This window comes from Ovis canadensis, chromosome 1, assembly GCF_042477335.2.
Source record: "Ovis canadensis isolate MfBH-ARS-UI-01 breed Bighorn chromosome 1, ARS-UI_OviCan_v2, whole genome shotgun sequence".
Taxonomy (NCBI): domain Eukaryota; kingdom Metazoa; phylum Chordata; class Mammalia; order Artiodactyla; family Bovidae; genus Ovis; species Ovis canadensis.
Window position 1 is genome coordinate 92,633,228 of NC_091245.1, and position 21,604 is coordinate 92,654,831.

General features: G+C 38.4%; 1 protein-coding gene across 5 annotated transcripts in view; it reads right to left on the reverse strand.

Annotated features, from left to right (window-relative positions):
* DENND2C (DENN domain containing 2C) overlaps nucleotides 1-21,604 on the reverse strand; it is an 89,526-nt gene that overhangs the window by 33,864 nt on the left and 34,058 nt on the right. For 3 of the 5 annotated variants that reach the window (XM_069601344.1, XM_069601317.1, XM_069601353.1), the window contains exons 2-5: nucleotides 5,488-6,502; nucleotides 3,991-4,127; nucleotides 3,449-3,561; nucleotides 2,497-2,667 (exon numbers count right to left, since the gene is read on the reverse strand). In XM_069601344.1, the coding sequence (XP_069457445.1) occupies nucleotides 2,497-2,667; nucleotides 3,449-3,561; nucleotides 3,991-4,127; nucleotides 5,488-6,311 (1,245 nt within the window). In that variant the 5' untranslated portion in view covers nucleotides 6,312-6,502. Of the gene's footprint in view, nucleotides 1-2,496; nucleotides 2,668-3,448; nucleotides 3,562-3,990; nucleotides 4,128-5,487; nucleotides 6,503-7,568; nucleotides 7,594-11,484; nucleotides 11,560-21,604 lie in introns of those variants that run through there. The other 2 variants (XM_069601324.1, XM_069601335.1) reach the window with 2 other exon arrangements.

Genomic DNA, 21,604 nt, shown 5'->3' on the forward strand with positions numbered 1-21,604 from the left:
CATGAGATTTGAGTGCTTCCTTCACATGGGCAGCTGATTTTAATGAGAACTAAGGTAACCAGAACAGAGAAGGCAATGGCACCCCACTCCAGTACTCTTGCCTAGAGAATCCCATGGATGGAGGAGCCTGGCAGGCTGCAGTCCATGAGGTCGCTGAGGGTCGGACATAACCAAGCGACTTCACTTTCACTTTTCACTTTCATGCATTGGAGAAGGAAATGGCAACCCACTCCAGTGTTCTTGCCTGGAGAATCCCAGGGACGGGGGAGCCTGGTAGGCTGCCGTCTATGGGGTTGCACAGAGTCAGACACGACTGAAGTGACTTAGCAGCAGCAGCATGGTAACTGGAAAAGGTCAGTTTTCATTCCAATCTCAAAGAAAGGCAGTGCCAAGAATGTTCAAACTACCATACAATTGTACTCATTTCACGTGCTAGCAAGGTTATACTCAAAATCCTTGAAGCTCCGTAGGCTTCAGCAGTACATGACCTGAGAACTTCTAGATATATAAGCTGGATTTTGAAGAGACAGAGGAATGAACAAACTGTCAACATTCATTGGATCATGGAGAAAGCAAGGGAGTTCTAGAAAAATGTATACTTCTGCTTCATTGACTACACGAAAGCCTTCGACTGTGTGGATCACAACAAACTGTGGAAAATTCTGAGAGATGGAAATACCAGACCACCTTATCTGTCTCCTGAGAAACCTGTATGCAGGTCAAGAAGCAACAGTTAGAACCTCACATGGAACAACTGGTTCAAATTGGGAAAGTACGACAAGGCTATAAACTGTCACCCTGCTTATTGAACTTATATGCAGAGTGCTGTGTGCTGTGCTTGGTCACTCAGCTGTGTCTGAATCTTTGCAACCCTATGGACTGTAGCCCACCAGGCTCCTCTGTCCATGGGGATTCTCCAGGCAAGAATACTGGAGTGGGTTTCTATGTCCTCCTCCAGGGGATCTGCCCAACCCAGGGACTGAACCCAGGTCTCCTGCATTGCAGGTGGATTCTTTTACCATTTGAGCCACCAAGGAAGCCCAAGAATATTGGAGTGGGTAGCCTATCCCTTCTCCAGGAGATCTGCCAAACCCAGGAATCGAACTGGGGTCTCCTGCATTCCAGGTGGATTCTTTACCAGCTGGGTTGCTAGGGAGCCCTACATGCAGAGTACATCATGTGAAATACTGGGCTGCATGAAGCACAAGCTGGAATCAAGATTGCTGGGCGAAATATCAACTACCTCAGATCTGCAGATGATAACACTCTAATGGCAGAAAGTGAAGAGAAATTAAAAAGCCTCATGATGAGGGTGAAAGAAGAGAGTGAAAAAGCTGGCTTAAAACTCAATATTTAAAAAACTTCGAACATGGCATCCCGTTCCATCACTTCATAGCAAATAGAAGAGGGAAAAGTGGAAGCAGTGACAGATTTTATTTTCTTGGGCTCCAAAATCACTGCAGAAGGCGACTGCAGCCATGAAATTCAAAGGCGCTTGCTCCTCAGAGGATAAACTATGACAAACTTAGACAGTGTATTAAAAAGCAGAAACATCACTTTGCTCACAAAGATCCATATAGTCAAAGCTGTGGCTTTTTCAGTAGTCATGTATGGATGTGAGTGTTGGACCATAAAGAAGCTGAGCAACAAAGAATTGATGCTTTCAAACTGTGGTGCTGGAGAAGACTCTTCAGAGTCCCTTGGACAGCAAGGAGATCCAACCAGTCAATCCTAAAGGAAATCAGTCCTGAATATTCTTTGGACGGACTGATCCTGAAGCTGAAGCTCCAACACATTGGCCACCTGATGTGAAGAGCTGCCTCACTGGAAAAGACCCCAAAGGTGGGAAGGATTGAAAGCAAAAGGAGAAGGGGGCACAGGGGATGAGATGGTTAGATAGCATCACTGACTTAATGGACATGAATTCGAGCAAACTCCAGGAGATAGTGGAGGACAGAGGAGCCCAGCATGCTGTAGTCCATGGGGTCGCAGAGTCAGAGATGACTGAGCGACTGAATAACAACAAAGATTACCAAAATGAAGCCCTCTAAGGGCTTCCGTGGTGGCTCATATGGTAAAGAGTCTGCCTGAAATGCAGGAAAGGAGGGTTTGATCCCTGGGTTGATCAGATCCCTTGGAGAAAGGAATGGCAACCCACTCCAGTATTCTTGCCTGGAGAATTCCATTGACAGTCGAGCCTGGCAGCTACAGTCCGTGGGGTCACAAAGACTAGGATATGACTGAATGCCTTTCACTCACTCACTCACCTATAATCAATTTCACAAATCCATACACATACACACAAAAACCTTGGCAAAAGCCATTCATGCATTCTTCTTGCATGAGCAAAACTTAAAACTTAAGGCTGCTTTCCAAATCTTCTAATTCCAGTAGGTCAGTTTTATCCTGCTATTCATTTCAGTCTAAAGTTTATTTATTCTCATTTGTGGAAATGCTGAAGTAAAAGTCAAAGAATGAAAATACTGGAGTTCTTACCCTTGGAAGATTTTTCCTTTTCCTGTTTGCAACTTCTCCAGCTCGGAAAAGCTTCCATTCTGTTAACGTGACTGGCAATGTAGTATCTTTTGTGAGCTTTGACCTTATATAAGCTTGTGAGTTCTTTAGTTCCATAGTCTTCCGGTAAAGGAAATGAGGTTTGGGAGGAAGCTAAAAAAGAAGAGGTATTGGTAAGGGTAAGATCACCTAGGTAATGCCTATGTTCTCAAAGTCAAAGCTATTCTCTCCCAAATATTTATCTTTCCTTTAAAATCATTTCAAATGAGGATTCTGTCTGCAATGTAGGAGACCCGGGTTCGATTCCTGGGTGGGGAAGATCCCCTGGGGAAGGAAATGGCAACCCACTCCAGTATTCTTGCCTGGAGAATCCCATGGACAGAGGAGCCTGGCAGGCTACAGTCCATGGGGTCACAAGAGCCAAACACAACTTAGTGACTAAACCACAACTACCACCACCACGAAGTGAGGATACCATACTTTCTTTTTCACTGTAGAGAAATTTCTCAGGATTCTAATCCAAAGTTCTTCTACAACAATGTAATTGAATTTACAGAGAACAACAGCTCAGAGTCCTCATTAGCTTAAGGCAGCCTTTGCTTTTGGGGGTGGTGAGTGCTCTCAGGGACCAGACAGGTAATTTAGGCCATAGGTGATGCAAACCTATTACGGAGCTGTGGTAACTAGAGTGAACTGAGAGGTTTATGGCTTGTCCAGAGGTGTTTACATTCGAGTTTTCTGAAGTGTTAAACAGCAAACAAAACCCCTCCCCAAAACCAAGTTTAAAGATAGTTTTGTGCTGCCCCCTCAAAACAAAGAACAACAAACCCATATTTCAGTGCCTCTCAGTTTCGGCCCTAATTAAACCATTTTAACCTTTTTTTGTAGCATAAATAAGATTCTAATGTTTTTTATATCAGTTCTCTGGTTATACCTTGGGTGTTCTGAAAGCACTTTTAGGGGGTGGGAGCTTCCATGCTGAAGGGGATCTCCACAGGGGCAAAGGCTGCACTGGAATGTCTTCATATGGATTTTCTTTGGTAGGATCTTGAAAAAAAAAAAAAAAAGGAAAATGAAGAAGTTTAGAGGAACATAATTACATGAGAACAAAGTGACTACACGTAAAAGGAAAAGAAAAAACTGACTGGTTCAGCTCTCTACTCTACACTGCTTTAGGGATATAGGTCTTAAAATCAGTGGTACTTTACACTTACAAACCACTCAGGCATCTAACCAATCTAAAAGAATTTGCAAGGTACCACACTGGAAAAGTCTACTTCTGAACCGAAGAGTCCACTAAATTAGATGTAAAATCCATTAGAGAATAAAAGAATTTATACAACAAAGGTTTCAATATTAAAAAGGAAAATCTAGAGCAAGACACGCTTGATTGTAAAAGAAAATACCACACTCTACTTAAGGGCTGCCCCAACTACATACTCATTAAATTGAATTGCAGAGTTTGTGAACACCTACATATGATATCCTCATAGATATTGTCCTCAGACTGTGTGTAATAAAGTGCTGAGCCAGAGTGTCTTCCAAGTTCTTCATGAATCTTCCGTGAGTTCCGATTTCGAAAGTGCTGAATGTCCTCAAACTCAAAGGATTTCCTTAAGAAAGGAGATATACTTTAAGGTTGTATCTTTTAAAACTATGGCATGACAGAAATTAATAAGTAAAGGACTTGTGCGAAAAATTGCAAAGATGTTTTTATCATATACCTAAAAATAATAAATTAGGCTGGAGCCTTATATGAGAAAACAGAAGGTTTTTAGCCAGTTGCATGGGCTTCCCAGGTGGCGCCACTGGTAAAGAACCCATCTGCTGATGCAGGAGACAAGAGACCTTGGTTCAATCCCTGGGTTGGGAATATCCCCTGGAGGAAGGCATGGCAACCCACTCCAGTATTCTTGCTTCAAGAATCCCATGGACAGAGGAGCCTCGCTGGCTACAGTCCATGGGGTTGCAAAGAGTCAGACACGACTGAAGCAACAACTTAACAGGCACACAGCCAATTACATTCATGTTCTTCTTTGGGTACTTTATTAAATTTACTCTCTAATAAAAAGTGAGCCTACAGCTAGCATGCCCTAAATGAAAAAGAAGAACGTACTAGCTTCCCTGTATGTTTTTAAAGATAGAAAATGGAAGTTTTTCAGAAACAGACTCACAGACTTAGAATGAACTTATGGTTACCAGGGGGAGGATGAGGGGAATGGATATTTAAGGAGTTTGAGGTTGACATGTATACACTGCTATAATTGAAATGGATAACCAAGAAGGACCTACTGTATAGCACAGGGAACTCTGCTCAATGTAATGAGCAGCCTGGCTGGGAGGGGAGTTTGGGGGAGAAGGGGTACATGTATATGTTTTATTTAGTCCCTTTGCTGTCCACCTGAAACTAACATAACATTGTTAATCGGCTACACTCCAATACAAAATAAAAAGTTTTTAAAAAATAACGTGGCTAACATGTAGATCCACTCTCTTCCAGGTACATATATTTTATGAATATTACTTGACATGATCATTAAACTATCTCAGCACACATAATTACATTTTTTTCCTTATGATGAGAACTCTTAACATCTCTTAGAAAACTTCAAATATGCACTATCGTGTTATTAACTAGCTTTATTGTGGTGATCATTTCACAATACATATACATATCAAATTGCTATGTTGTATACCTGAAACTCATATAATGTTACATGTCAATAATATTTCAATAAAAAATTTTAATTAAAAAATAGAAGTTTTTCTATGGCTGTGTCAGTAGATTGTCTTAGATATTACCTGTACTCCTAAAACTCTTGTAGGTATTTTCCCCTTGGGTCAATCAACATCTGTATTTCAAATTAGAAGTGTAACCCACACATGGAAATGGAAATTGGTTTGAAAAGGAGAAAGCTCAATGGTTCTATAAGGAGAATACTGAAAATCATTACCTTTCAAATAAAAACATACCTTTTAGATCTCCCTCTGATTTTCCCACCGTATTTCTTTGGTTCAGGTTCCTGAGAAGAGGCCAAAGAAGATTCTGCACAAGAATTATTTTCACAGTATTCTCTGTCACAGTTTCTTTCTTTATATGGCATAACGCCAGATTCAGATAAATATCTGAATGTCCTACGAGGTTTTGGCAAAGGATTTATAGAAGGTCTGCATTCTTGTCCCTCAGGCTCAGAGTAAATGTTTTCTAAGCTCTTCGTTACTCCACATGAACTATCCAGAACTCTGAAATTCAGTTCTTTTTCTGAAGAGCCACAATGCTCCAAAGCCAAATTTAAGACTTTATCTGGGGAAAGTGCTTCTATTTTCTTCCACAATATTTGTGAGGTATAGAAATTTCCTGGAGGTAATGAAGTCTCTGGATCTAAAGCTTCTTTCCAGTTTTCAATTTGTTTGACCCGAGAACACACCCAGTTGGGTTCTGATTCATTTTTAAATAAGCGTGTATCATCATATTCACGTTTTTCACTTTCATCCTCACTTTGATTGTGGCTTTTGGCGTCTTCATTAATACCTTGATCAACATTTTGAGTGTTGGTTACATCCAGCTTTTTGCTCTTTCCCTCAGCAATAGGCGTTTTCTTAAGAAGACTCTCTTGATCACAGTTATTATATCTCACTCCAAAGTCCTTTGGATGCCACTTCTCTGGGTTAGATATACCATTAGTTCTTCCTTCCCACTGGGAAATTTTTTGCTTGATGTTTTTGCAGTGGCTTCTTGACAGTGTATGAACAGCAGAACGAGAAAAGCCAACATCCATGTTCCCAGTTGGGTGCATGACAAACAATGAATTTTACTAAGGTTCCATCAGAAGTCACTGCGAAAAACTATATTCATTATCTCACGAGTTAGAATCCAAAAAATTCCAGTATTTTCCTTTCATCTTTAACTTGAAAATCTTTTTTTAAAAAGAAAAATTCTTATCATCGATCCTTGTTGAAAATGGCTACAGCTCTATCTTGAATAATCCTATTAAAATGAGATGAATATGTTAACACAGTTTTATAATTTCCTAATTTAAATTACACTAAAACACTGCCCACCTATCCCTAGATAACTCACTTATATTTCATATGTAAAGAGGTACCTGTCATCCATTAAGTAATTCAACTTCATTAAGGCATTCCTAAGATAGTGGCATAATATTACAGAGAAAATACTATTTATGGTATTTCTCAAACTATCTGCTTTCATGTTCTGCATATTTCCTAATATTAAGTAGAATGAGGTTTTATAAGAGATTATAATAGTAGTATACAACATTATTTTGTAATAAATCAATTCTTTTTTTTTAAGAAACTTTAATATTTATTTATTGATTTATTTGGCTGCATATTGGGTCATGAGGGCTTAGCTGCCCTGTAGTATGTGGGACCTTAGTTCCCTGACCAAGGATTGAACTTGCATCCCCTCATTGCAAGGGATTGAATTTTTAACCACAAGACCACCAGGAAAGTCCCCAGAAATCAATTATTTATGAAACTTTCACTTAACGAAACAGGAGCAACAGAGTACTATCAGAAATACATCTCAAATACCAAAAGTTTATGTATAATTTCAGAGGAAGAGTCAATTAGTCTGAAAACACACCAATAGCTGATTTCCTTTTCTAGTCCTATGTTGAGAGATAATACTAGCTCATCACATACCCATATTTCAACCTTGCTATTAGCAGCCCAGATTTTCATATTGTTTTGTTTTTTAGTTACTAAGTTGTGTCCAACTCTGCCACCCCCATAGACTGTAGCCCGCCAGGCTCCTCTGTCCATAGGATTTCTCAGGCAAGAAGACTGGAGTGGATTGCCATTTCCTTCTCCAGGGGATCTTTCTGACCCAGGATTCAAACCCACATCTCCTGCATTAGCAGGCAGTTTCTTTACCACCAGGGAAGAATTCCATATGCGCAGAGCTAAAGACAATCCAAGGTGCCATCAACTACCAGTTACTTTGAAATGTAATTACTTATTTCATCACTAACTGAACTTTCCACATCTCTGCCACCACATCCTTGACCCATATCAGCAAAAATACTTACAGCCACTGTCACATCCCTTCCTTTCTTGCAGACGCTTCACTCATTTAGGCCCATTAACTGTTTCCTCAAATGCAATGTTTGGCAGAGAACTTTTCCTAGTAACTGAGTAAGGACCTAGTCTCAAGTTCTACTGTATACTGGTTAAAAATAGCAATTGATTCAATACTTCCTGAAGCAGGGGTCATCCTTCCTTGAGCTCTGTCTGTGTGGCCTTGATTAACAGGCAGGAAAAAGTCTTGGCCCAGCTCTGTCAGTGTCCCTGACCAAACCGATACATACACGACACACACATACACAATTTATTGTAGGCAAAGCAACTGCTAATCAGGACTTCTATCTATTTAAAATATTTCTTCAAGTTTGCAGAAAAACCAGCTCTGCTAGCAAGTAAACTTTGATGAGGGTCTGATGCAAAGAAAAAGATTTTTAAAAATCTTAAGAAATTAAACTCACATGAGTGAAAAAAAAAAAAACAAAACATAGCACCTAAATATAAAAGCTGTTATGCAGAATTCTTGACAAAAGATGAAAGCATAGACTCTGAACTTCAAATCAGCTTCTACTGCTCATTATTAAAACTCTGAAAATCCTTTTCTATTTTCTGGTGTTTACAGAGGAGTCCTAAGGCTTTTTAAAGGTATCCTTGAGACTCAGGTTTTCTTTACTACAGACAAAATAGTAATTTTTTTTCTCTTTACTGTGAGACTAGTTGAGGTTTTCGATACTTCTTGTTAACTTTTTCATTACTCTTCCCTTGTTAATGTGTTTTAAGTATGAATGGGTCAAACTGCGAAGAAAAAGATGAAAACTGGTTGGGCTACAAGAAAAAAGTGTTTAACTCAAAAAGTACTGGCAACAAATGCAATTTGTTGCCTACAGAGTTCATATACAAATATAAATGATGTGTGTTCATGGTGTTTCAGGGGCAACAGAGCAGCATAGCACCATGAAACTCCTAATATATTAATTGGTAGGCAGTATGCAGAGAAATACTACTTTCTCCTGCTGCTGCTGCTGCTAAGTCGCTTCAGTTGTGTCCAACTCTGTGCTACCCCATAGACAGCAGCCCACCACGCTCCCCTGTCCCTGGGATTCTCCAGGCAAGAACACTGGAGTGGGTTGCCATTTCCTTCTCCAATGCATGAAAGTAAAAAGTGAAAGTGAAGTTGCTCGGTCGTGTCCAACTCCTAGCGACCCCATGGACTGCAGCCTACCAGCCTCCTCCATCCATGGGGTTTTCCAGGCATGAGTACTGGAGTGGGGTGCCATCGCCTTCTCCAACTAAATGTATGTATTAAGACACTGCAGCTTTTTAAAACTGACAAACTATTTCAAAGCCAAAAAATTTTAATGCATTCTAACTAGCTTGATGCCTTAATTGATATTACAGAGAATCTATCTTTATACATCAATGCAAAGCTCTAATTTTTGCCAAATTAAACTTTTTGGAATGTGACTTGCCTAATCTTATATATAAGCTGTGATTCTGTCCTATCCAAAAAATAAGAATCACCAAACCAAGAGTTGTCTGTTTTTTCCTTACAGGCTTCTCACATCTGATGGTCCTTTTTGGCCTAATTAAATTGAGTTGCTTTGCTACCCTCCTCTTCCTCCCTCATGGCTCTCCTAGCCTGCAAGATTTATATCCCTTCCCCCACTCCTCTAGTTTCTTGCCTTGACCTCCACTATTAGACACTCTAATCCCTAAGTGCTGGCCCAGCATTCCAGTCCTAGATCTCTCCAAACTTCATCTTTAGATGAGGCATGCCACAAGGAAGACTGAAGATCCTGCATGCTGCAACTAAGACCTGGTGCAGCCAAACAGATAATTTAAAAAAAAAAAATTTTTTTTTTTAAAGAAAACAATGGAAAATATCTAGGGACTCTCATAGAAGTCCAGTGGTTAGGACTTGACGATTTCACGCCGCAGCCTGGGTTCAGTCCCTGGTCCTGTCCTGTCCTGTGTGCTCAGCTGCTCAGTCGTGTCTGACTCTTTTGCAACCCCACAGACTGCAGCACGCCAGCTCCTCTGTCCATGGAATTTTCTAGGCAAGAATACTGGAATGGGTTGCCATTTCCTACTCCAGGGGATCTTTCTGACCCAGAGATCAAACCTGAGTCTCTTGTACAATCTCTGGTCAGGAAACTAATATCCCACAAGGCAGGCAGCTCACCCCTCCCCCACCCGAAAACACTCGAAACAAAATTTTAAATGCTAAGGGAAAAAAAACCTGTGAATCTAGAATTCTAGACAAATCCTTCAAGACTTGTGAATTTGTCACTGCCGATCTGCACTCAGGGCCAGTGACATAATTTGTGGGCCCCAGGACAAGTTGAAAATGTGAGGCCCCTTATTCAAAGTACTTTAAAGGTATATACAAAGCTTTTTCCTTTTTCCTAGAAGTCTCCCTTTCAACTTGTCTCAGTTTTAAATCGATTACTTAATGTTTTTTGTAAAAAAATTTTAAATTTAAATCATTTGCAAGCTTTTTCCATTCATCTATATATTATAGAACACCATTTTAAATGCAAATATCAGAGCATGTGACTTGAATGCAGAATCAATGAACGTAAAACAATTTCTATTTTGTGGCCTGTCCAGCTGGCCACAAGAGACAAATGTAGCCAGATTCAAGAAGGTTGGAAGGAGGATGAGAGGGTCCCCTCGGGCATGGGATCTAGCCAAGAGAATGCTCTCAAGCCTAGGGATACTTGGGAGGCGAGTACAGATCCTCACAAGAACCTGGGAGCCCAGTCCTGTGACGTGGGGCATGTACAGGCTAACCTTGCCCGATGGCTGCTGGAATCCTCCGCCTGCTACCCACCAAACCAAGAGGCCACGCTCTAGCTGAGGCAAGGTCTGGGCAAGTGCAGTCAGGTGTCTTCCCATTTCACAGGCCTGTCTCTTTAACTCATGACAGACAAGCAGTCCCTGAGAGTCTTTAAACCTCTGCCAGAACACATTTGATTTCTGGATGCTGGTGGGCAATAGACTTGCCCCTGCAAAACCAACACCTCTGCTTGGTGGCTCGCCAGATATACCACGGTACTGTCAGTATGGGGTGGGACAGCCATTTATACATCCAATTTCAACCCTCAAACACCCAAGCGTCTGCTGAGAGTAGAGAGTGGCAGTAATCAGATGGTACAGGTGAGAAAGGGGCAACAGGGCAGGGCCAGATATGCCAGGGAGTCAGAGAGAGGACAGCTGAGAATCCATACTAAGGAGATGGCAGGAAGTCAGACTGTTTATGAATTATGACTCCAAGCCCCTAGTGCACACTACATTGTCCAATCAGACTTTACTTACAAAACTCAAATTCAAAGATAACATTTATCAGAATTTCTAGATGGCTACTACACAGCATAAAATCTCATAGGGCTCTTCTAAGTGTGGGAACCTGTGTAACTATATTGATCATATGCCCATGAAGCTCGACCTGCTTACACCATAAGAAACGTTAAAGAAAGTTATCCAAGTTGGAGAAAAATACCAGATGGAAATCTGCATATAAACAAAGAAACGATGAGAACCAAAAAATGCTACACATAGATAAATAAAAAACACATGGGACTTCCCTGGTGGCCCAGTGGTAAAGAATCTGCCTGCCAAGGCAGGGGACACAGGTTTGATCCCTGGTCTGGGAAGATCCCACATGTCTCAGGGCAACTCAGCCCGGGTTTCACAACTCATGAGTCTGTGCTCTAGGGCCCTTGTGCAGCAAAGAAGACCCAGCGCAGCCAAAAATCAATAAATAAATTTAGAAAAACACACTTTTGCCATTATTAATCTCTAAAGACTATTTACAGTAAATATAATAAGGTACTGTGGAATTTAAAATAATGTCAAAATAAATGTAAGACAAGAACACAAAGGAAGGAAAGAAAAATAGAAGTAGAACACTAAGTTTCTTACTTTACGTATTAAGTGGCATATTACTTGAAGGGGATAGGTTGAAGTAGTATGGTGTAAATTCTAAAAGAGCAACCACTAGAAGAAAAACAAGGAATAGCCAAGACGTTAATAAAAAATATTAAATGAAATTCTAAAAAATACTCAATGCAAAAAAAGATGTGGAAGTGAGAAGAGACACAAGAAAAACAGCAACCACAAAATAATCACATGGGACAAACAAAAAATGAATACCAAGATGATATACTTAAATATGACCATACCAATAATTATGTTGTATAAATAAGCTAAGCTCTAAATAAAAGGCAAAGATGATCAAACTTTATAAAAAAGCAAGACCTAATTCTATACTTCTATAAATTGCACTTTGAATAAAAAGACATAGATCAAGTTAAAGTAGAGATACAAATACTAAATACTATCATAAGAACACTGGATTGTCTATATTAACAGCAGACTCCTGGGCAAGAAAATTAGCACAAATTCAAAGAGACATTTCAAACAAATAATAGAGTCAATCCATCAAGAAGAATTACAGTCCTAAATGTTTATGAACTTGATAGAATTTCAAAATGCAAGAACCAAAAATGTCAGAGCTAAAAATGACAACTAGACAAATCCACAATTTTAGTAAGTATTTCATCACTGTTCATCAGTAGTAATTGACAGAAGAACAGAAAATCAGTAAATATATAAAAGACTTGAATACTACTATCAATCAACTTGACTTACAAGTGATATTTTAGAATACTACTCCCAACAATATAATTCAAATACACATAGAACATTTACCAACAGACCATATGTTGAGCCATAAATAAGATTTAATAATTTTAAAAGGATTGACTCATTCTGAGAACGTTTTCTAAACTCCAATGGAAGTGAATTAGAAATCAGTTATAAACCAAAAGGAAAATCCCCAAATACTTGGAAATAAATACTTATATTACAAAAGGAAGAAGTTTAAAAACAATGAATGAGGATATTATTTCTTGGTGTTTTAAGTTGGAACACATTTTACCCCATTAAGTTTCAAGTTATATTTTAATTTTCTCTCCAGATTAAATGCTCTAGCTTAACATTTGTCTAAATTATTTTACAGCCAATTCAGCACAAAATCTACCGTTCTTTTCAAAGTTACATTTTTCTAAACCATGAAGTGAAATTTGGGTGTTCATTTCACCTAAGACATGAACAATAAATGATTTAATGTTCTCCCTCAAAAAGGAAAAAAATAAACCCAAAGCAAATGGAAGAAAAGAAATAACAGTGAGTATTGATGAAACAGCAACACATGAATAATGGAAAAGTATTAATAAGACAAAAAAGTTACTTAAAAAGATCAATAAATTGATAAACCACTAGGTAGATGAAATAAATAAAAAAGAGAAAAAAAGGACAAATTAGCAATATCAGGAATGAAAAGGGGGCATCACTGCAGATCCCACATTAAAGGACATAAAGGACTACTATGAATAAGTTTATGCTAGTAGATTTGACAACTTAGACACATTTCTTGAAAGAAACAAAGTGACAAAACTGAAGTAAGAAGATCCAGGCATTCTGAACATCTCCTACTTGCTGCTGCTGCTAAGTTGCTTCAGTTGTGTCCGACTCTGCGCGACCCTGAATTCTCCAGGCAAGGACACCGGCCTGGGTTGCCATTTCCCTCTCCAATGTATGAAAGTGAAAAGTGAAAGTGAAGTCACTCAGTTGTGTCCCACTCTTAGCGACCCCACGGACTGCAGCCTACCAGGCTCCTCTGTCCATGGGATTCTCCAGGCAAGAGTACTGGAGTGGGTTGCCATTGCCTTCTCTGACCTCTATACTTACTTTAAAATTAATTTAAAAATTTTAATTAAAAACTTTTCCATAAAGAAAACTCCAGGTCTAGAGAGCGTCACTGGTGAATTTCATTAAGCATGTAAAAAATAATATCAATCTTATACAAACTCTCTCATAAAACAAAGAGAAACACTTTTAAACTCATCTTATGAGGCCAGCATCACCCTGTTAGAAAACCAGACAAAGATTTTACAAGAGAAGAATAATAAGACTCATGAAAAAAAATGCAAAAATTCTAAAGTATGAGCCAAAAAAAAATCCATAAATATAAAAAAGTGACCAAGTACAGTTTAACAATGATGCAAAAGACATCACATTTATGACATAAAGGGAATAAAAACCACTCACACTGTCAAAATGGCCATCATCAAAAAGCCTACAAATAATAACCACTGGAGAGGGTGCAGTTATAAACAGTTATTAGAAATATAAATTGGTGCAGCCACTATGGAAAACAGTATGGAGGTTTCTTAAAAAAACTAAAAACAGACATATGCATCAGCAATCCCACTTCTGTAAAGCTGTAATTCAAAAAGATACATGTACCCTTATGTTCATAGTGGCACTACTTATAATAGGAAGATACAGAAACAACCTAAGTGTTTATCAACAGATGAATGGATAAAAAAGATGTTTTGTGTACACACACACACACACACACACACACACACACGAGTACTACTCAGTCATAAAAAAGAACAAAATTTGCCATCTGTAACAACACAGATGGACTTGGAGGGTATTATGCTTAGTGAAATAAGTCAAACAGACAAATACTGTATGCTATCATTTACAGGTAGAATCTACAATCTGAACCAAATGAATGAATCTAACAAAACAGAAACAAACTCACAGATATAGAAAACATCAATAGGAGATGGAAGAAGGAGGGGCAAAATAAAGGGAGGTAATCAGGAGGCATAAAGTGCTATGTATAAAATAAATAAGCTGCTGCTGCTAAGTCGCTTCTGTCGTGTCCGACTCTGTGTGACCCCAGAGACGGCAGCCCACCAGGCTCCCCCATCCCTGGGATTCTCCAGGCAAGAACACTGGAGTGGGTTGCCATTTCCCTCTCCAATGCAGGAAAGTGAAAAGTGAAGTCGCTCAGTAGTGTCCGAGTCTTTGCGACCCCATGGACTGCAGCCTACCAGGCTTCTCCACCCATGGGATTTTCCAGGCAGGAGTACTGGAGTGGGGTGCCATTGCCTTCTCCAATAAATAAGCTACAAGGTTATACTGCACAGTACAGAGAATATAGGCAATATTCCATAATAAGTATAAATGGAGTATAATGTATAAAAATTTTGAATCAGTTTCACACTTGAAATTAATATATTATATACCAACTATATCTCAATTAAAACAAACAGATGTAGAAAAAGCATTTGAAAAAATTCTTACCCATCCATAACTGTAAAAAAAAAGAACTCTTTAGAAAATGAGTAATTAAATTTCTACAATGTGATAAAGGGCATCTATGAAAAAAACAACTGGTAATATCATACTAAGTGGTAAAAGACTGAACACGTTTCCCTTAAGATTGGGAAAAAGGCAACAATGTCTTTTTTCCCCACTTTTATTCAACCCTGTATGAGAAGTCTTAATTAATGCCATAAGGCAAGAAAATTTTTTTTTTTAAAGTTTGGAAAAGAAGTAAAACATTTTGGGGGGCAAACAACATGATGATATATTTAGTCAGTCCCAAGAAATCCACTATTATAAGCTAGTAGAATTCATGAGAGAATTTAGCAAGGTCTCAGTTGACTTCCCTGGTGGCTCAGACAGTAAAAGCATCTGCCTACAATGTGGGAGGACACAGGTTCAATCCCTGGGTTGGGAAGATTCCCTGGAGAAGGAAATGGCAAACCACTCCAGTATTCTTGCCTCAAAAATCCCATGAACAGAGGAGCCTGGTAGGCTACAGTCCATGGGGTCGCAAAGAGTCAGACATGACTGAATGCCTTCGCTTTTGCTTTTCAGGATACATGGTCAGTATTTAAGATTTAATTATACTTATAGATACTGAGATATAATTGTACTTATAGAGCCTGGTGGGCTGCCATCTGTGGGGTCGCACAGAGTCGGACACGACTAAAGCGACTTAGCAGCAGCAGCATAGATATTGAGAGTGCTGGAAAATAAAATTTAAAATAACATTTATAGCAGGATGTAAAACAGGAGATAAATACTTCGGAGTAAAAGCCTTACACACTGAAAAGTACAAGATATTGCTGAGAAAAATTAAAGAATAATTTTAAAAAGAGATATACCACATTAATGAACTAAAAGCTTTGATTTTGTTATGATGTCTGATTCTCTCAAAATTGAGCTGCAGATTCAACACAATCCTAATCAAATTCATAGCAGGCTTTGTAGTAGAAACTGACAAGTTGATTTTCAAATATATATGGAAATTCAAATGACCTAGAATAGCTTAAATAATTTTCAAAAATAACAAAGTGATTTCAAGGCGTTATAAAGCTGTGGAAATCAAGACTATGTGTATCAGTGAAAGCAGAGATAAATGGATCAATAGAACAGCACAGAGCCCAGAAATAGACCCACATGTATACAGACAATTGATTTCCACAGAACTGGAAAGGAGTAATCTTTTCAGTAGGTGGCACTGGGACAAATGGATATTCATATGGAAAAAATGAACCTCAACCCTTACCCACACCATGTACCAAAATTAACTTGAAATGTACAGGAGTCCCCTCCCTATCACATTCCAGTGAATGCTGAAATGGCTGATAATACCAAACCCTATATATATTGTTTTGTCGTATAATGGATGGGTAGCAGAAATAGCATGGATACTCTAGACAAAAGGATTATTCATGTTCCCCGAAGGACAGAGCAAAATGGTGGGAGATTTCGTCATGCTACTCAGAACAGCATGCAGTTTTCAAATTATAAACTGTTTATTTCTGGAATTTTCTATTTGGTATTTTTGGACCACAATTGACTGTGTGTAACTGAAATCGCAGAAATTGAAACCACAGATAGGGGAGGATTACTGTATCATAAACCTAAGCCTAAGAGCTAAACCTATAAACCTTCTAGAAGAAAAAACAGAAAAAAAAAATCTCTGTAACTTTAGGAAGGGAAGGGATTTCTTAGAATACAAAAAGTCCTAGCCATAAAGGCAAAAACTTGCTAAAATGGACTTAATCAAAATGAATATCTTCTGCTCTTCAAAAGATGTTTTAAAAATGAAATGGCAAACCACAGTGAGAAGTGTTATACACAATACATACATCTGGCAAAGATTTAAATTCACTATATAAAGAACTATAACAAATGAATGATAACTCACTCAATTAAAATGTGCATCAGATACGAAGAGACACTTTACAAAAGATTTTAGGAGTAGCCAGTAAGTACAATAAAGCACCTGAAAAATGTACACTGTCGTTAGTCATCAAAAACATGCAAATTATAACACAAGATACCACTGCATACCCATTAGAATCACTGAAATTAAAAGTAACTGCAGTAGTAAATACTGGAGCTCATGTAACTCTAACACTGCTGCTGTAATATGGTACAACTATTTGGAAAACAGTCTGGCAGTTGCTTATAACATTACTAATAACATGATTGCCTTGTGTGTGCGTGCACACTCAGTCACTCAGTCATGTCTGACTCTTTGTGACCCCATGGACTGTAGCTCACCAGGCTCCTCTATTCACGGAATTTTCCAGTCAAGAATACTGGAGTGGGTTGCCATTTCATACTCCAGGGGATCTTCCCCACCCAGGGATCGAATCCATGTCTCTTGCATCTCGTGCATGGGCAGGTGGATTCTTTACCACTGTGCCTCCTGGGAAGCCCAGTGAGTGCCATATGAGATAATTATCAGACAGGCTGGGGGCTGGGACCTGGGACACTGCTGCAGTCCTTAGGACTGGAAAAATGTCTCCTAGAGCAACAGAATACAAAGAAATTATAAGGAACTAAAAATAACTGTGTGCATAAGCAGTTGGGTTAAATAATGAACAAGATACAAAATGAGCAAATATGTAACTGCCACATCCAAGGTACAAAAGCAAGGTACAGGGCATGATCCCTACACAAGGCGTCACCAAAGGGGTGGGCAGACCACCAAAGCCGCCCCTACCCTCACACCCTATTTAAGGGACCAGCTCACTCCCTCACCCCATCCCCCCACCTCAGGGAGAAAGCAAGGAAACCTACTTGTTTTTGTTTCCTTGTGCTGCCTCTTGAGGACCATTAAAGCCTTGCCCGAATTTCTTATCTGGCCTCTCATCAACTTCTCTACTGATTAAAGAGTCCAAAAACCAGGCTCTAAAACAATCTCACTTAGGCATTTCATATGAAAGGAAAATATTATGTTCACACAAATATTAATACTTTTACATGAATATTCATAGCAGCTTTATTCCTGCTAGTCCCAAACTGGAAACAACCAAAGAGGTCATTAAGAAGTGAATACACAAACAAATTGTGATATAATCATACAATAGGACATTACTCATCAATTAAAAAGAACTAACGATATGAGCAATAACTTGGATGTCTCTCAAAAGCATTATGCATAAACGAAACAGTCCATACAGTATGATTCCACTCATATGAAATTCAAGAACAGGCGAAACTAATCTGTTATGAAAGAAAGCAGATCAGTGGTTGCTTAGGGCCAGGAGGGTAAGAACTAACCACAGAGACATATAAGGGAACTTTGTGGAGTGATGAAAATATTACACATCTTGATTGGGATAGTAGTTACATAGCTGTATACATCTGTTAAAGTTACTGATCTTATACGTGTTATAAAATGGGTATATTTTACTGCTTGAAATTTTATCTCAGTGTAGTTTTTAAATGTGAAAAAAAAAAAGGTGAATGGTAAAATATTTAGTACACTGAAAATCCCACATATTTTTGTTCCTAATTTGAATGAGAAAAATCATCCTGACTTTAAAAACATTTAAAACATGTCATTTACTTCAGAAATATGTATGACATCCCTTCTATGTGGAATCTAAAAAGAAATGATACAGATGAACTGACTTACAAAACAGAAAGAGACTCACAGACTCAGGGAACGAAATTAAGGTTGCTGGTGGGAGGGATGGGGCGAAGGGAGAGTTAGGGAGTTTGGGATGGACATGTACACACTGCTATATTTAAAACGGATAACCAACAAGACCTACTGTACAGCAGGAACTTTGCTTAATGTTACACGGCAGCCTGGATGGGAGGGGTGTTTGGGGGAGAATGGATACATATATGTATGTGAACAGTTCCTTCACTGTTCACTGAAACTATCACAGCATTGTTAATTGGCTGTACCTCAATACAAAATAAAAAGTTAAAAAAACAAAAAACAAAAAAGATACGACATGTCATTTAATTCAAAATTAATTTGCATAGTAGTTCAGTTACAAAACAGTTTCAGTTAGCCTATCTCCTTTCTTCCTCATAACAACCTTGATTATTATATTATTGGACACAGTTTTGTAGGTGAGGGTACTAGTCCTCAGAGAAGATAAATGAATTGCCCAGGTCACAAAGTCCAAGGTTTTCTTCTATATCACAGCTATTGTTAAAAACTTGACAGTTCAGTTCATTTCAACCTGTTTTTCCTGTGTCAAAGCCAGAGAGACTGAGCTCTCTGATAGTATGCCATTCCAGACAAAAAAAAAAAAAAAAAAAAAGCCAACAAGATTTAACCTCTTGAATCTGAATATTTTAGGCGAAAACACTGCCAATATCAAATTTAAAAACAAAAGTTCTTCTCTTTGAAGTTAATGCCCCTCAAAACAGGTGTTACTGATCTTCTTTATCCTTAATAACGAAGTGAGAATCTTTTAATTAAACAGTGTTAAATTTGTTACTAAAGTAAACAAAACCCAAATACAATGAATTTCAATTTAGGAACAATTTAACTTTCACTAAAATAATCTTCTATTCAATTTTCACATAAGGCTTACTGCTTGGATGCAAAGGAAGTTCTCTACTTAACAAGGGCCCATATTTGTACTGAACTGCAGACCCATGTGTAATGAATCTTAGACCTTTTGGAAACAGTGACTATATGATGAATAAGATATGCTAATAACTATAAACAAAAATCACTCTTTGTATTCAAGCCTAAATTCTATAGGATCACTATGACTTTTCTCTGAACAACAGACTGGTCAGGAAATCTAAAACGAGTTGTCATACAACTGTATTCTTAAACATTTAAATAATCTGACATTTCTTTCTCATAAATGCATTTGGCTCCCAATAATACTACACTATTCACTGCAAAACTTCCGTTAAGCTTTTAGCTATTTCTTTGTCCAAAGAAAAGAGGGGGCTTAAGAATAGATGCCTATTTTTTAAATACCAGTTTCAGGTGTAATGCCAGAATGACTACGGCTATCTGAAGAAAATGGATGCCAAAAAGATTCTAGCTACTCAGACACTAGAAGGAACACAGCCAAATGAAAACAGAATCACTACTGATGTCAGAAGCGTGGCTTATTTCAGTAGAGATAAAACTAAAGATAAAATCTCTGAGAAAGATGATTCCCTCCCCCACCCAAAAACAACCTCTACTGATTTTTCAAAAAGGTATCATATTACAAAGAGGTGAAGAGATTAAGATTCATTTTATGCATACAGTGTACAAGGTCCTTTAACAATTATAGTGCTCGTCTCAACCATATGAAGGAGATATTAATTGCTCTCTGCATATTCTCCATTTGAAAAATAGAGATGAGCCATTTTCTCAACAGTCCAAGGTTTCAACAGCTGGAGGAGCTAGGATTCAGACCTGCCTGTGGCTATCCCAAAGTCATTTGCTTTTCTCACTCAGTATATTACACTGTTCCCCAAACAAAGAGTTTGTTGAAATTAGAAGAAATGGAGTACAGTCCTAACCCTGTAACTTAATTGGCTGTGTGACCTTAGCTGTGTGACTTTACCTTTTGGGGCTTCAGTCTTCTCATCTATAAGTTCTGATTTATCACTGATCTTCATGTACTTCCTTTAATATTTCTTGTAGTTCAGTTCTGTGGTGAACAAATTTCCTCCTTTTATTAATCTAAAATAACTTTATTTCACCTTCATTTTTTAGAAGGATAATTTTGCTGGATACAGAATTCTAGGTTGATAGTATTTTTCTTTAGTTAGTTTAGCTATCATTCTTCTGACTTGCAGTCAGCATTGTTTCTACAGAACGAGAATTTTGCAGCCATTCTTATGTTAAGTTTCCCTGTACATAATATAGCTATTTTTCCCGAACTTCTTTTAAGATTTACTCTTTATCTTTGCTTTTCAGTGGCCCAAGTATTGTTTCAGTTATATTTATCTTGCTTGAGGTCTGTAGAGATTCTCAGATCTTGAGTTAGTGTTTTCTATCTGCTTTTCTCCCCCTGGTTATAGTTTCAGGTATTTTTGGTTCACCTTTGGACTCAACTCTGGCAGAGCATCAACGCACAATTTCTCTATGCCTCCCACACTCACCTGAGATGCTGCTTTCTAAGTAAAAATTTGTAGATGGCAGACACAGCAGATAAGTGTTGGGCCAACTGGTTTATTGTTACATTTGGGATTCTTCCAATTTCCAATCCACATTCCAATTCCAAGAGTCCATACAGTTAACTAAGGGAAAACTAAGATTTCCCCTTGACTCTGTAAAGCCTCACCATCTGTGTCAGGGTTCCAATATCCAAACCACATGCTTGTTCCCAGGTATGAAAGTTGCTGTGGCTTTCCACTCACTTATAAACAATTCATTTTGGAATTCAGTTCACTGAAGTTTCATTATGCATTTCTCTACCTATGTTAGCCACTCAGTCATGTCCAGCTCTTCACAACCCCATGGACTGTAGCCCACCAGGCTCCTCTGTCCATGGAATTCTCCAGGCAAGAATACTGGAGTGGATAGCTATTCCCTTCTCCAGGGGATCTTCCCGACCCAGCAATCGAACCCAGGTCTCTTACATTGCAGGCAGATTGAGCCACCAGGGAAGCCCCAGAAAAATATGCGATTTTTATTTTGTTCAAGATTTTCTTGCTACTATGGGAGCAAATATTTTCTGAGTCCTTCTAAACCTAATTAGAAGAGAAAGTCATAAAATGTTTTTAATGAAATAGAATAGTACGAAATAGAAGAAATCAGAATATGCTGCATGTAAATAAGGAAAAATATCACTTCAGATATGTTTATTTCAGATGTGTGTGTTTTTGTAATAGTTTATAAATGTATTTATCATGTTTTTGGAAAGTTTCTTCTCTAGAGACATTGAAGTCTGCCTCA